The sequence below is a fragment of the Anas acuta genome, chromosome 28, assembly GCF_963932015.1.
Source record: "Anas acuta chromosome 28, bAnaAcu1.1, whole genome shotgun sequence".
NCBI classification, from domain to species: domain Eukaryota; kingdom Metazoa; phylum Chordata; class Aves; order Anseriformes; family Anatidae; genus Anas; species Anas acuta.
This window is the reverse complement of record NC_089006.1, coordinates 2,105,495-2,121,616: the sequence shown is the minus strand read 5'-3', so window position 1 is coordinate 2,121,616 and position 16,122 is coordinate 2,105,495. Positions and strand designations below refer to the sequence as shown.

At 48.3% G+C, this 16,122-nt stretch overlaps 1 protein-coding gene across 1 annotated transcript; it reads left to right on the top strand.

The window, feature by feature from the left end:
• NCSTN (nicastrin) lies at positions 1–13,172 on the top strand. The gene is made up of 17 exons (XM_068662571.1): positions 1–158; positions 739–843; positions 2,266–2,389; positions 2,896–3,014; positions 4,063–4,208; positions 4,395–4,545; positions 5,013–5,122; positions 5,947–6,099; positions 7,482–7,586; positions 7,773–7,850; positions 8,000–8,169; positions 9,405–9,507; positions 9,781–9,876; positions 10,368–10,455; positions 10,590–10,741; positions 11,045–11,257; positions 12,731–13,172. The coding sequence occupies exons 1-17, from the start codon at positions 35–37 to the stop codon at positions 12,851–12,853; spliced, it is 2,160 nt and encodes a 719-aa protein (XP_068518672.1). The 5' UTR covers positions 1–34; the 3' UTR covers positions 12,854–13,172.
• The last annotated feature ends 2,950 nt before the right edge of the window (positions 13,173–16,122 follow it).

Here is a 16,122-nt window from a genome sequence, read left to right as displayed (position 1 = left end):
CGGCCGCGCCGCAGGAAGCGGAAGAGCCGGGAAGATGGCGGCGGTGGAGGCGGGGAGGGCTCGGAGCAGGCGGGGGATGGCGGCCACCGCGGGGAGCCCTCGGCTGCCGGCCTGGTGCGGGCCGCTGCGGGGGCTGCTCCTCGCCGTGCTGGCGGCGGGTGAGGCCGCTGGGGAGATGGGGCCGAGCTGGGCTGAGCCGGGCCGGGTCCCCCCCCCGGGTCTGGGGTCCCCCCTCCCCCAAAGGGCTTTGGGGTCCCCGCTCCCCCTTCGTGGATTTGGGGTCCCCCTCGCATCTCCCTGTCCGGGATCTGGGGTCCCGTCCGTCCTCCCATTCCCTCCCCGGGATCTGGGGTCAAATCCACATCCATTGTTTTTCCCCCCCCCACTGGGGATTTGGGATCCTCCCTCCCCTCGGTCGTGTTTCCCTCCCCCCCCAGGATCCGGGGTGTCCCCCCCCGGGTCGTGTCACCCTCCTGCCCCCCCCCAAGCATCTGGGGTTCCTCTCCTTCCCCCCCCCCCACCCCAAGGATCTGACTCCCTGCCTAGAATCTGGGGTTTAGCCCCTGCCCCGGAATCTGGGGTCCCCCCCCAGGAGATGGGGCCCTGGCAGCCCCCAGCCGTTCCCTCCAAGCTGGGCAGGGTTGCATCTCCCCCCCCTTTATCTGCGGGGAGCACTTGGATGTGTGGGGAGCCCCCAGTTTGCCTCTCTCTGAGGTTGGGCTTTGTCTTCTTCCCCAGGCTCCTGCCACGGGAACTCCGTGGAGAGGAAGATCTACATCCCCCTCAACAAGACGGCGCCGTGCGTTCGCCTCCTGAACGCCACCCACCAGATCGGCTGCCAGTGTGAGTACAGCCACGGAGCCCCAAAACTGCTCCTGGGGGGGGGCACGCCCTGAGGAACAGGGTACAATGCTGCTGGGCTGCCTCATTCAGCACCATCTGTGTTCCTAGCGCTGCTTGCTGTCTTTTCCTGTCCTACTCCAGTAATGCTGAGCTGTTTCTGCTAAATTGATGGGGGTAGAAACCTTAGGAAGTCTGTGTTTCCTCACCCTGGAAAACCCAGGGCTAGGCAGAGAGCAACACTTTCAGCACATGCAGGTGGTCGTGTGCAGGGTAAAGCCAGTTCACCCCGCAGGCTGCTCCTTGCCCAGCCAGCACCCCGGGTAGGAGGCAAAGCCGTGAGCCCTGCCGAATTTACAGCCTCCTAGAGAAACAGGCAGGGAGTGAAGAACGGACAAAGTGCCACATGAAGGGCCGGGAGGGTTTGGTTTAGCTGCTTGCGCAGTGCTTGTTACCTTTGTCTGGGTTTTGTGCCATGAAGATGCAGGAGGTAGGGCTGCTTGGCTGCTGAGAACGAGGAGGAGGATGAGGGAGCCCAATTCAAATGGCGCTCCTTGCAGAAAGGGCAACCTCTGAGTCAGGGATTTGTTAATTTACGCTTGAGTTTTGTTTCCGTAGCGAGCCACTCCCTGCAGCAGAGGCTGTCAGCTGCCACTGCAGGGCAGCACAGCTGCACTCAGCCCGCCCGATAGCACAGGGTGTGGGCTCCCTGGCTCTTCTGCCCTCTGATGTGAGCCTGGTGGTAGTGCAGACACCAGCACCCAATCCTGCTGTCCCAGCCGCGGGCAGTGAGTAGCAACGACTGTTTTTCCTAGCTGTGGGGGTTGTTTTTATCAGTAGAGACTTAAGAAAAGGCTTCGTTTTCTTGGGATGGGGTGAAATGACAGGCAGATGGACCTGCCAGGCTGCTAGTCCCCTGTGCTGCACTCTCTGTCACCTCATGCTCCTCTGGGCCTCAAGTGGAGCTGTCTTTGAGCTCTCCGTTTTGGAATTTGCAACCTTTGATGATGGTCAGCACAAAGCTGTTTCCATGACTGTGGTCCTCAACTCGGGTCCTGTCTTCTCTGCACGATTTTCTGTCTCTGGGCCTCCGTTTCCTCCTGGGTCGTACCTAATTTCCTCCAGTCACAGGAGACTTGTAATGCTCAGATAGCTGAAGTTCCTTCAGTGCTTTAGTGGGCTTAAACAAAAGATGCTTTCAAGGCTTGGGTGCTTATTTCTGTTACTTCTTGAACTGTGCTGTTCACTTTTTTTTTCTTCTAAAAACCGTTCTGTCCTATTCCAGCGAAATGGTGCCACTTTACCACATTGCTTCCTCCCGTCCTCTTCTGACAGCTCTCTTAGCCATGCAGCCCTCCTGTTTTGGGGTTGTTGGGGTGCGAAGGGGTCACGGTGAGACACCAAGGGCGCTTTCTCTTTCTGCAGCCTCCATCAGTGGGGACACGGGAGTGATCCACGTGGTTGAGAAGGAGGAAGACCTAAACTGGGTGCTTGCTGATGGCCCGCACCCACCCTACATGATACTGCTGGACGGGAACCTTTTCAACAGGTCAGTCATCAGCACTTCTTATCTTCCCCAAGTGTGCCCAGAAGACCAATTCTGGGACAAGCAATCTAATTTTTCAAGTGAGAGATGGCAAAATTATCCCTGACTGCACTGCTCCGAAGCACAATGAGGGTGTAAAGTGTATGTTTTCACCGTGTTTTACTGCCTGGAATTATTTATTCATAAATAGATGGTTTGGTTGTGAGAAGAGCTCTGCACTGTGTGTTTTCTTACACCACATTCATCGCTGTAGCTGTGTCTGAAGTTTATTAAACAAAGTGGCTAATGTTTGTCACATCTCCTGGGCAGAGCAGGAAAGAAGTGGTTGAAATTTTCTGTTTGTTGCCATCTTATGTGCTTCAGAGAAGATGAGCAGAAGATGAATCAATGCGTTGATTATTCTGATCATAAGCATAACCACGTGCTCGTGTAGTATGTCAGCAGAGGCATTTCTTGGATTGTAACCCTTCGTTAGCGAATTCACAATTTCATTCCTTTCTCTGTTCCAGGAAGGTGCTGATGCAGCTGAAGGGAACCTCCCGAGTGTCAGGCCTTGCCGTGTCCATTGCCAAACCTAACCCTCCCCAGGGGTTCTCTCCTGGTTTGAAGTGCCCCAATGACGGGTTTGGTAAGGAAATGTGAAGTCTTTTTTCTTGCTGGGAGGAGGAGGAGGAGTTCCTTTACGTTGTAAGGTCAAAGCAGGGATTGTAGAGGCCACGTGAAATTGTAGCTTCACTTTCATGTCAAAATTGTGCCCGAGATAACGTGCTCGATAATTCCTTTTGAAGTAACTGGTCTGATCTGGAACCTCATCAGTTCCGAGCAAGGGCTGGGACTGATGTTTGAGGGAAGACTGTTGGATAAGCTGGCTAAAACGGTGTTAAATCACTAAGTGTTAAGCCTGGCCAAGGTTTGCTACAACATCTTTTTCTTTCAGGTGTGAAACTTGTACTTTTTCCACACCTGCTCATTCCATTTCTGTAGATTGCATGGAGCATGTGTAAACCTCTTTTTGGGCCAGTTACTTTTTTCACTCCATTCTGCCTCCCTGGAATCCCCAGGAGGTTTCAGTTAGGTTTTCATTTCGCTGTTTTTTCATGCAGTGAGTTTACTATCTTTCAATTTCTGGGGAGAAACTACCTTCTGTGGTTTGCACAAAACTTCCTTCTCAGCCGTGAAGGATGCCGTGTAAACTCCTGAGATATGATTGGTGTGCTGGCATTTGTTGTCTCTCTGCCTTGGTGTTGTTTGCACAGTATCTAGGTGTTAAAACAATTGGCACATTATGGATGCCTTAGGGGTACTTCCAGCACATGATGAGCTCAGAAAATGCCGGTTTGTATGTTCCTCCTTTTGAAGTATAATGTTTCTCTGTGTGCCTCCTCCGCTCTCTCAGCATGTGATAAATGCTCGCTGAGTGCTCCTGCCAGCCTCCTGGCATGTGATGGCTTCGAGCATGCACGTTTCTTACTCTCCCTGCGTGGCACAGTGCTCAGTCTCTGCCACTCTGCCGCATGCAGTGACCAGCTCCATCTCTCTAAGCTTTGTCAGCTGGTTCCCTAGCCCATAATGGTGCTCATTCAGTATTTGCTGCTATTTTCTCAGCAGGCCCTACCTTTCCTGCAGGCTGTTATTCTCTCACAGGCTCAGATTTGCCCATTTCTTTCTGTTTCCAGGTGTTTATTCCAAAGATTATGGCCCTCAATATGCACACTGCAATACGACTGTGTGGAATCCTCTGGGGAGTGGGATTTCATATGAGGATTTTGACTTCCCTATTTTTCTACTTGAAGATGCCAACGAGACTCAAGTTATTAAGCAGGTACTTAACTTCCTCAACGAGTGGGAGAGGGGAACTGCCACCCAGCTCAGGAAGGGGGGCAGAAGTTGAGGTAACTCAGCTTAGAAGTCAAAATCTGCAGTAAAAACTTATGGTCCAATTTTATAGGCAACACACCACGCTGTTAGAGAAACGCTAAGTTTTGTGATAATTTTTATTTCTGTCCAGTGTTATCAAGACCATAATGTCCCTCGCGATGGATCTGGCCCTGAGTACCCTCTATGTGCCATGCAGCTTTTTTCCCACATGCATGCTGTCACCAGCACTGTTACATGCATGAGACGCAACTCCATCCAAAATACGTTCAGCATTAACCCAGGTGAGCAGATTCGTCTCTCCTTGTCTTGATAAGTCTGGTGGTAAAAATCCTAGTGAAATACAGTTTTGCAAAAGAGAGAAAATTATAAAGTTTCCTCAAAGGCTCACTTCCTGGCTGAGCCTTTTAAAAATAAACAATTCAAGTGGTAAGGAATTTTGGGGTATGTTTGCCATCAGTTTGGAAAATACGTAGAGGTGCTAGCTGAGAAAGACACCTACTACCTGCTACATAAATCATCGAGAATAGCTCTGATATTACTACTACATAGGCTGTGTGTATCTGAATCGAAATCCTGGTCCTGGTGAATGTTTTGTTGGTGACTTCGCTGGAGCCAAGACTTTCCCCCAGCTGGGCAGAAGTTTGCTCTTGTAATAGGGCCACTGGTGAGCTTCAGCTGACCAGAGGGATCATTTCTCACTTATCTCTGCTGTAGTCTCAACTCAAGCAACGTTGTTTCTGCTTCCTAGAGACTGTATGTGATCCGCTTCTTGATTACAATGTGTGGAGCACCTTGCAACCTATCAATTCCTCTGGAAAAGTCGATCGTGAGAAGGAAGTTATCATTGTCGCTACACGAGTAGGTATCTCCTTAATATTGCTTTGCAGAGAGGGTGGCTGGAAGGATTCTGGGAAGATATGAGTTTTGGGTCTTATGAGAATATACTTGTACATATTTTAATTTCTTCCCATGTTCCAGACCTTTTAGATCTGACTGGCTATTGTGTTTCTAGGAGCCTTTTAGTTGGTGGGTTTGCGTATTGTTTCAATAAAAGGACATGTGGGTTTTGATTCTGTCTGTATCCCTATGTGAGACTTTTTTCAGCATTTTTCTCAGTGATGGGAAGTCTTTACGGAACCAGAAGAGTAGAAATAATTATGGTGTCTGACATTCTTTCCTAAAATACTTCACATGCTTGAAACATGTTGAAGAGGGTGAGAGAGCATGGTTCGCTTGTCTATATTGATGGGAGAGACTGAATCACATGGAAATTTTGGTGTGTGTCAAGCAGTGAGTCAGTGTCAGAGCTGAGAAAGAAATTTGCTTCCCTGTCTAGCAGTCTGTTTTACAGTCACTTTCCACCCTTCAGAGATACAAGTTCAAAACTCCATTTTGTCACCAGCACGGAGGCACACGCTGCATGTTGGTGCTAACAGTGAAACTGCAGCACACCTGATAGCATTAGTTTTCAGGTCAGGGCTGAAGGGTGTTGGCAGTGCTCTGAGACCTCAGGACTACAAAAATTACTCATTTGGTATTTGAAGTTCCATTAGGCACGGTGCTTTGGTTCTTCCCTTATCAGTAGGGTGAGTGGGATAAGAGGGGTGACAGATTTGCTTTCCCGGTACAGTATTTGTCTGTCTGTTTGCAAAATTCTTAATGCCTCCTGTTCATGCTTACAGATTGACAGCCATTCCTTCTTCTGGAACATTGCACCCGGGGCAGAGAGTGCCGTCTCCTCTTTTGTGACCCACTTGGCTGCTGCTGAAGCTCTTCATAAAGCGTCAGATGTTCATTTGCTACAAAGAAATGTAATGTTCACCTTCTTCCAAGGGGTAAGAGCAGCAGCATCACTCCACCGTTTGGCTTATTCCTAGATAGCAAATCAGCCCTTGGCTGCCTGCAAATGAACTTTTTCCTAGTCTTTGTGCAGTCGTTTATCTGCATCCCCACACCATAGTTCTCTCTGCTCCCCCAGTGAGAACAGGATCTTAATTGCACTGGGATAACAACAGCAGATGGGGCTTCCAGTGGGGCAGTTCTGCCCCACGGTTCATTCTGGTCGAATAACTCAAACTTTGCTTTCCCTCCTGTCTCTTCCCAAGGTTCCTCTCTATCTGTTCTCTGCCTCCCCCCCATTCAGGATGAATTGCAATGGCTAGGCTCTAAATCCTGAAATGAAGCCCAGAAAAAGCTAGATTAAAAATATATGTGTTGACAGCAGCGAAATGTAGTTCATTTCTGAGAGCCCAGCACTGGAGCTGGCAGCTGTGGAAAAGCAGAACAAGCTTGTGGAGGAGGGACTGATGGCCAACAGCTGATGTTCCCCTGAAGGCATCTACATTGATGGCTTCTTTTGTGCAGCTTTGTGAAACTGGCTCCCACAGCCCCATGCTGTGGCCATGTGATTCCCTTCATTCACCCTCCCCAGCACATACATCCCTAGTCAGAATTTCCCTGGGGAGGCAAACATACAGCACGATGGAATGGACATTCTCTGTCGTGCTCCCGGGATGGAGGAGGAGTGATAAGACTTGGCTGTAAATTAGTCAAGAGCAAAGTCTGGTGGCTGGCTGACTTCACTGTCCTTTTCTGTCACGGAAATTCTCTTCTTCAGGGCATCTATTCATGCCCAAGCAAAGCTCAGTCTCTTGCAATTATCTTGACAGACTCCTTTCTGTCATCTTGCCTTCAATCCCGCTTTTTCCGGAGAAACTGATACCCCTCCTTTTGGGAGAGCTTCGTGTATTTAATTCCTGGAATGGAGGATTGCCCTCTTCCCTGACCTCCTATTCTGCTCTCCCAAAAACAAAGAGGAAGGCGTGTGCCAGAGTGGAGGGTGGAGTAACGTCCCTCTGCTGTTACTTGCAGTACCGTGCGAGTTGTAGGTACTCACATAAGCTCACTTTGTCTCTGTGCCCTTCTTGCTTGTGGAATCCAACAGCTGTCCCCTGAGTTTTTGCTGTTTGCCTTCGTTTTTGTCTTTTGCCACATCCCTGCTTCCAATACTTTTGTCCCTGGGTCCAGGAACAATGTAATAGTTCTTTGGTGTGTGCAAAGCCATGCAGACCTTCAGAAATACTTGGTCCAGTAGCTGGCCCTTGAATTCTTTTTTCTTTTTTTTTTTTCCACCTCAACTTCTCAAATAGTCCTGCTGTTTGTGCCAGGCAGCTATCCATGTGCTGTTCATGTGTGATTTTTTTTTTTTCTGTTGCAGGAGACCTTTGATTATATTGGCAGTTCACGGATGGTGTATGATATGGAAAAAGACAAGTTTCCTCTCCGTTTAGACAACATTCATTCATTTGTGGAGTTGAATCAGGTGAGAGAGAAGTTAGGGGACCTTTTAATTCCTTATTTTTCTGTGATAATTTAGCTGTAGTTTTCCTAGCCAGCCTTCTGCTACTTCTGTTGTTTTTTCCCTCATCTGGACTTCCCTGCTCCAGAAGATTCCGTGATGTCCTAGTATGTGCTTAAGATGGTGTTTTGTTTTGTTTTTCCCTTGCAGGTGGCTCTAAGGAATGGCTCCGTTTTATGGATGCATACAGACCCCGTCTCTTGGATGAATGAATCTGTCCAAACACAGGTGATTGAAAGCAATCTGTAGTTGCTCGCCTACCCAAAATGCTGTGGGATCTTTGGCGTGCTACAAATGATCAGGATGTTAAACTTCCCAGAGAAATTGCACATTCAAAAGAAGAGCGGAACAGTGCTGTTTTCTCTTCTCGTTTTCAGGTTAGAAACCTGCTCGATATTCTGAGTGACAGCAGCATGGGAGCAAATGTAACTTTGCGGGAAGTTGGATATTCGCAGCCTCTTCCCCCATCTTCCTTCCAGCGCTTCCTTCGGGCCCGGCACATCCCCGGAGTGGTCCTAACTGACCACCAGGCTGCCTTCCAGAACAGGTACTCCTCCGAGGTGGACAGCACAGGCTGGCCCTTGGCCAAAGGCAGCAGAGCCAGCAGAGGGCAGCCCGAGCTCCTGCAACGCCTCTGCCAGGAGCGTGCTGCCGAACATACATGTAGAGCGGCAGTCCGGGGGGAGCGGAGGAGCAAACGTGTGCCATGTAATTGAACAAGCGCAACATAATTATTCTGACAACCGAAAGAAATCCAGTTTTGTACAGAAAATGTTCCCCACAGCTGGCTGGGAGCCAGAGGTGAGCAAATGGCAACTGAGCGTGCCTAAGCCTCATCTGTTCTTCCAGAAGCTAGCTGCTTTTTTTTTTTTTAATATAGCTTTCTATTTGTGATGGCAGAAAGCCCCAGGCATTGGAAAAGGGCACTTTGATTCACCCCACATGACCCTAATACAGCGTGTTCCTTGGGGATCTCCTGTTCCTCTTCAATTTTGGAAATGGGGATGTGGGGTAGAGGACAGACATCCCCTTTTCACTTTCTCTTCTTGCCTCCCTGCTTCATCCAAACTCTTCAGATTATCTCCTTGCCTTCATCTTCTACCTTTTCTTACAGTTACTGAGAATCTGTGGTATAATAAAGGGGAAGTAGCTTCCCTTTTTTCCCTTTCAGCTCTGTCTGTGCTGCTTTGAAGGTACAGGAACAGCTGAGGTGAAGGAAAGCACACCTCCTGGGTGCGTGACCATCTTCAGACTGGGGGGATCAGTCCCACATTGTTTAGGAATATCAGATGCGTAGCCCATGCAGTGGGCTTTCAGCCCAATTCCCAGTGCAGCTGTGTGTGCTACAGACACTTGGGTGTAAATCTCTCGTAGAGTTCACTTGGAATTCTTCACTGCCTTCAAGATAAGGCATTAATAAAATCCACTAGCATGATGTGCGTTAAAAGCTCTCTTCCCATGAGACCTTCTGCACGGGCTGTCCTTGCCTCAGTTTCTCTACCCATTTAATAGATTGGGCAGTTGCCCACTGGAAAGCTAATCACAGCTTGTAAATTGCTTGGAGATCCTCAGATGGGAGAAGCTGTGGAAGGGCCAAGTTAATTATAAAGCCTCATTAAATGGTTTAAGGAGCGTGTGGCAGGGCAGTGCTTTGGCAGGGCTGTATCTCTGCTCCCGGGAGACTGCTCCCACTGTTTGCTTTAGGCACACTCTGAATTGAATTCCATGCCCTGTGGTTTCTTTCTGCCCCTCCCCAACCTCTGTTTGCCTTCTTCTTTTCAGATACTACCAGAGCATGTACGACACTCCAGAGAACATCCGGATGCAATACCCTGAGGGGCTTAGCCCCGAGGAGACCTTGGAGTATGTCACAGACACTGCCAAGGTTCCTACTCTGCATTTTCTTTAGCTGCTCTATCTGGGATGGGTGGGGCTTTGGGTAGGGACAGATCACAAGGGGGATCACGGGGAGAGGGGGAAAGCTGTTTTCAAAGAAGGCAGAAAGAAATGAGAGTACTTCATACAGTTACAATGGCAAAAGGCACTCAGATGCTAGCACGATGTGAGCATTTCAATGGACGCGTAGGTTCTGGCGTGCTCTTCCTTGTTTTGCTGTGTCTGCCTATCTTGATTAACACCGAGCGCTCTTCCTTTGCAGTCCCTGGCAGAAGTTGCCACAGTGGTCGCCCGTGCTCTCTACCGGCTTGCAGGGGGAGCCAACAACACCTCTGCTATTCAGGCAGATCCAAAAACGGTACGAGCAGATGGAATTGAGTCCCTGGCATCTATGATGAGCCCTCACGTACTTCCCTTCTGTCTCTGTTTATATGTGTTTACACAGCATGCTGTCCTGTCTGTCTCCATGAGGGCTTTGCCTCTCCCCCCTTCTCCCATTCCCCACCACGGCTGAATGAAAAACTTTTCACCTTTCTCTAGTTCCTTGCCTCTCAGTCTCACGTCAGACATTAAGCTCCGTGAGCCTTCTACAAGCAGAGCTCCTTTATCCTTGTTCCACAAAGCAGAAGAGGAAATAGGTGAAATGGCAATCAGTGCCACAGGGATCAGTTAAGGAGTCAACAGATCTGGAATCGAACCCAGCTTTCACAGCTCAGCCCTGTATTATATAAAGTTGTGACTCCTTTCCTGTGCTCTTGGTTCTTGGAGTGGAAATAATTTTGAGAGGTGTAGCTATTAAGATGCTTTGCTCTCTCCTCTTTGTATAAACCAGTTTCCATCTCTTTCCAGGTTACTCGAATGCTGTATGGGTTTCTGATTAAAATGAACAATTCCTGGTTTCAGTCCATCATTAAGCCTGACCTTAAAGGGATTCTTGGTAAGAGCAACACAGGGAAAAACATGGGGATGGGTTTGACCCCATATGTTACCTGGCAGCTTTTTAAAGCTCCACAGTAACGCTGTCTGCTTCTGGCAATCTCCCCGTCAATCCCATTTCTCTGACTCTTCCAGGTGATGTTCCCCAGCACTACGTCGCTGTTTCCAGCCCTGTGAACACCACTTACCTTGTGCAGTATGTTCTGGCCAACCTCACGGGCACTGTTGTTAACCTCACCAAGGAAGAGTGTATGAACCCTGATAAAGCACCAAACACTGAGAAAGAAGTAAGTGCCATCAGAGTGGGGTAGGACAAGAACACATCTGTTGTCTAGTTTGCTGTTTTTCTACCTTTGAGGAAAGCTTTCCACTTCCCATAATCACACATGGGAGAATTCATTCAACTCCTTCAATAACGAAGCATTTTGAAGCCCAAGGGCAGAGGACTGTGTGAAAGAATCCCCTTGCAGTGAGAACCCTCTGTAAAACCCTCTATCTCTTTCCAACGAGAGGCAAGATTCCAGAGCAAGTGCATAGTCTGGTTATTTGCTAGTGCTCTTCTGGTTCTTACTGCCCTGTTTTCATTGCAGCTGTACGATTATGCCTGGGTGCAAGGTTCTCTGGACCCTAACTCGACAACACGAGTCCCCTACTGTGTTCGGTCAACTGTTCACCTAACCAAAGCGCTCTCTCCTGCCTTTGAGCTGAGGCAATGGGGATCTACAGAGTATTCCACATGGACAGAGAGTCGGTGGAAGGAGATCCGTGCACGGATATTTCTGGTAGCCAGCAAGGAGCTAGAGGTGAGTTTGTGCTTGTGTGAAAAAGAAAGAGGGAAAAAAATGTGACTAGGCCAAATCCAAAGGTCTTTGAATAACATCTGACGGCTGGAGAAACAGTTCAGTTTGTTAGATCGTGTGCCCTTATCGTAGGTGAGCTTCCCAGCTAAGAAGCCAGGCAAATGGGACAACCCAGAGTGTATCACCAGTGATAACCCTGCCACCTCCAGCCAGTTGGAGGGTAATAACCTAGTCACTGAGGCTGAGACAGAACAGAATAATCAAGAATCCCATGAGTAGGCTGAGGTCTGTGAATAAAAGATTCAAGTGACGGGAGTCTCAATCCTCTCCCCATGTACAGGAGGCCAGACCAGTGAATCAGCCTTGCTGCTGTTTGAATCCCCTCTTGCCAGAACAGAAACAACCTTTGTAAAAGCCTTCACAAGTGAGAACTGTGTTGGTTCAGTGTCTCAGATTCAAAGCAGCCTTTAGCTGGGTGTGATGCAGCTGAAGTGCCAGCAAAACACGTGTTAAGTGTGCGGTCCCTTTGGGCCTGGCTGCCCTCTGGTTAGCTGTTAATGATGTTGTGTGCCCTGCCAGGACAGCTCCGGAGCGCACAGCCTTCTTGTCATCATTTCCAGCAGTAAACCACCCAAAGGCCATGCAAGCCCAGGCAGTTGTTGCATCTTTCTGATGGTTATTTGCACTATGAGTAACTTATTTGTGTGGCACTGGACCTTTTTAGCTCTGTCAGGCAAGCATAGTTTCCTGCCTGTGTCTCTTGCCCTGTGTCACAACCTGGTGGGTAGTGGTACCCTTGAGATGCACATTTTGAGCCCAGCCATCCCTGAAGTGCTGATGGAGAATGTGTTGTGGGAGCTGGAGCAGCACAGGAGTGCCTGGCCAGTGGATGGAGGCTGTTCTGGAACAATAATCCTACGCGCAATAAGGGTTGATAGCAAGGAACCCAGTGAGGCCTTGGACTGGTCAGGCATTTAAGCTTTGGGAAACACGATGAGCAGGAGGTAATCTCAGTTATGCAAAGGTTATTGACAGATGTTGATTCTGCCAGCAGCTGTACTCGTTGAAGGCATTTACAGTTCCTTACTGGAGGATATGACAGTTCATTCAGGAGTAGCCAAAGCGTCCCATTAAATGCTTGCTAAAATTCTTTGCAAACTATGTGGACTACTCCAGTGACTTTGACACATGATATATTCTCTGTTATCAGTCATATAGCTTTCTTGCCTTTTCTCTAAACATCTGTGTGCACTGTTGGTAACTGCAGAGAAAGCTGATTTGATCCTGCTTGGCAGTCACTGTTCCTTTTGTCTAGGACTGTAAGGTCTTCAGGGTTTGTTTTTATTTTACTCTGCATAGTGCCTCAGGAGTGAGAGCTGGTCTCTGTGACAGGGACCCCACTGGGTACAAGTTCTGTGAGATGCTGCAGGTCTGTCTTTGTTGTGACAATGCTAAGTATTTCTCATCCCTTCCTAGATAATCACTTTGGTTGTGGGCATCGCCATTCTGGTCTTCTCCCTCCTCGCCACACATTTTATCAACGCCAAAGCGGATGTACTTTTTAGCATCCCTCGGGACCCTGGGGCTGTGGCTTACTGAAGATGCTCTCAGGGTTTGAGAAGTCTTAGTCCTTGGATTGCAATTGTCGAAGACGAAACTACACTGGAATGCCCCTCTCCCTGGGCAGGGACACAAATGGTTCGCTCCAGAGCTTCCACGCTTGGGTTCTGGAGACTGAGCCCCAACGCGTAAGAGACTTTCCCAGAAAACTGTGCCGACCAAGCCCAAAAGAAATCATGACTGAGAAGTTCCCAAAGCCTTTTGTTTTTAATTTGTCCTTACATCTGAGCAACTTGAGATGATTGGTCCTGAGTGCCACCGAGACGACAACGTGATGGATATGTTCCCTGAAGGAGGGCAAGGGTGGAAAGGGTAACGGTGTTTTCTCTGGGATGTGTGTGGACCAGCAGATTTCCGTGGTGTCTGATAGCACAGGTTGCCTGTTCATGTCCAACAGTTGCTGTGAATCTGTGTATATACTACAATGCAGGGAGGGCAAGGTGTGTTTAACAGATGATTAGATGTAAAATGTCCTTTTTTTAATGGTGCAATATTTTCTGGGTTTTGTATATATATAAATAGTTCCGTTTAATTAAAAAAATCTCCGCTTACAAATTAACCCATTGCCTGCATTGTCTTCAGTTGCTGCCAAAAGGACCAAAACTGCTGGGTGTTGCAATGTGTTGTGATCTTGGGAGGAACAGCATTTGTCTGATTTGGTTTTTGACTCTCAAAATTCTTTTTACAACTGGATGAATGAAAGCCACGGTGCCCTCTGGCAGGACAGGGAGTTAACTCACCACTGCTCAGACCGTAAGCTCTCCAAGGCAGGGATGGCTGGACACTCCATACGGTGCCTTGATCTTGATTGATCTCTAGGTGCTGGTATAATAAATATCTTTTCTAAATTGCATGCTCACACATTGTTCCTTTTGATGCTATTGCTTAGCACGCAGCAAGACTGGGCTCTGAGGGCCAGCAGTCACGACTGACCAGACTCAGATATTCCCAGTTGTTCCTTTTATATGAAAATTCACCAGTTCTTCGGCAGTCTCAATTCAGAGATGTGATAGTGCTGTTGTCCAAAGCAAGGAGCTCAAAAACAGGTAGAGAGGATTAATGACAGAAATCAGAGCTGACTAGCGCTAAAGCAGGCATCGTTTTCCCTTCCCTAGAGGACCATGATGCCTTATTGTGTTTAAGTCTTTTCTCAACTAGACATAAACTCTGGAGTTTTAAAAGTAATTCAGACCTTGTACTTTCGGTGCTTCCCTGAGGGGAGACTTTTTCCACTTGCTAATACATCTTACTATCAGGAAACTGTTCCTGATACTTGGTGGAATGCTTCTGTGCCTGATTTATTTTCATTTCTTCTAGCAATGCCGAAGAAACTCATATCTCAGTTTAAACGGAGATATCTTTTCTTTATAATAAGGATTTTCATGGCCTCTAACTCCTAATCTTTGGGCAGAAAAATACCAGTTCCCTCAAATTATCCAAGTAGACTATTTCTGTGCTTGAAAGTGCTTTGGGTGAGATAGAGGACCACAAAACAACACGTGATCTGACAATTTTTTGAAATATGTTTTTCGCTTCATAAGGTAAGTTTGTTTTATTTTCTTTATGAATCAAAATGCAAATGCGTAGTTGTGGGTGTAGCAGAGCCATGTGAAGAGGCGGTGGGCTCAGAGATGGCTAATCAGCAACGTGGGTCTATATAAACAAGGTTCTTGATAATTTTAAAATTATAAATGGTTCTTGAACACACTTCCCTCTCTCTCTCCTTTCAAATCTAGATTCTGTGCTTGGGGCTTTTTTTTTTTTTCTACTGAAGGCTTCTGGTTGGAATTATTATTTATTTTTTTCCCTCTCCTTGCTCATTTTCCCCGTACAAACAGAAATAAACCCTTCTACCACTCCCAGCCCCATTTTCCACTCCCAGCTTTTTGTTCAGAGCTGCTCTCTGGCGAGGCGAACAAACAGCTGCCTCCGTTGTCTGTGCCTACGCCGCTCCTCGGATGGCCAACAGGTCTCCCCTGTGGACAGTGCAATGAGCAACCCTCCTATCAGTGGCTGACAAGAGGAAGGGAGAAGCAAGGGGGCTAGGCTGGCAGGCGCTGCAGCAGAGACACATTTTCCCTACCGCTGCCAATGCTGGAGAACACCAAAAGTCTTCGCTTGACTGTCAGCCCAAAATTTACCCTGAGCTGGGGATTTGCGTGTCCTTCAAACTCCCGGTGCCAGCAGTGTCACTGAGCGGAGGGGTAGAAGGAGAGGCAGTAGCCATCGGTGTTTCCAGCCCTCCTCATTGTGTTTTGCCATGGTCAGTAAATTCATTTTGCTCAGCTGGCTTTTGATGATCAGGCTTGCGCTGCTCGGATCTGAGCCTTGCCTCCTCTGGGGAATTGGGCCTGAGTGTAGGATGAAAGGGGGTGGGGAAGAAATAGGATTGCTGGATTCATCTGGGAAGTAAACGAGCTACAGGAGTGAGTCACTCTCCCCGTGTTTCTGTTCCCTGTCCTTCCCCTCACAGTGCCCGTTCTCACTGGGGACACAAAGTCAGCTCCTGCCCTGTTTGACAGGGGCGAGGGGATGCTCTTGAGACCTCGAGGTGAACAGTGCTTGAAACACAAAGATGTTTTGTTGAAGTAGAGCTAATGTTGGTGAAAGGAGCTGCTTTGTGCGTCGTGGAGAATGAAATCACATTTTATACAGAAACGGCACCATGCAAAAAGGTCTTATGTTCACCTGCATCCCTCTCCAGATCATAAATGGGGCAAGCCGGGAGGAGCTGGGATCTCTGACCTATTCAGTCATTTATTCTCACTCCTGATCTTCGAACAAAGAGCTGACAGTGGATTTGGGAGTGCTCATTCCCCTCCGCTGGGACCGGGAAGGCCTTCGCTGCTTTTGTGTATGGCTACTAAACCGCTGCCCCTTAGGGAATTGCTGTCTGCTGGTTTAAGCCCGGAGACGGTGTCTCAGCCCTGAAAAGGCTCAATCTTAAGCCGTCCTTTCCATGCCTTCAGTCTGAGCGCAGTTATCCGCAGTAGATGCATTTTCTCACTTTAAAAATGAAACAGCCCTGGCCCCCTGTTTTTATCTTCCTTTATTAGGTACGGTAGCAGCCTTTGGGGCTGGGTTGCCCATCGCTAGTTCCTCCTGCCCGCCCTGATGTAACAGCAGCTGTCCTCAGCTGCACAAGCCTTAAAGTTGATAACTCCCCTGATACGCTTTTCTCCATCACTCCAGAGATTATGTGCATTAATTAGAGCATCCCTAATGCTAATAAGCAACGGGGAATAAGT

What these genes read in the sequence shown, in the direction of transcription:
- NCSTN (XM_068662571.1), top strand. Translation starts at nt 35, where the DNA reads ATGGCGGCGGTGGAGGCGGGGAGGGCTCGGAGCAGGCGGGGGATGGCG. An exon ending in TGTTCACCTTCTTCCAAGGG is followed by an intron (nt 6,100 to 7,481) that starts GTAAGAGCAGCA and finishes TTTCTGTTGCAG; the next exon opens with GAGACCTTTGATTATATTGG. An exon ending in TGACCTTAAAGGGATTCTTG is followed by an intron (nt 10,456 to 10,589) that starts GTAAGAGCAACA and finishes TGACTCTTCCAG; the next exon opens with GTGATGTTCCCCAGCACTAC.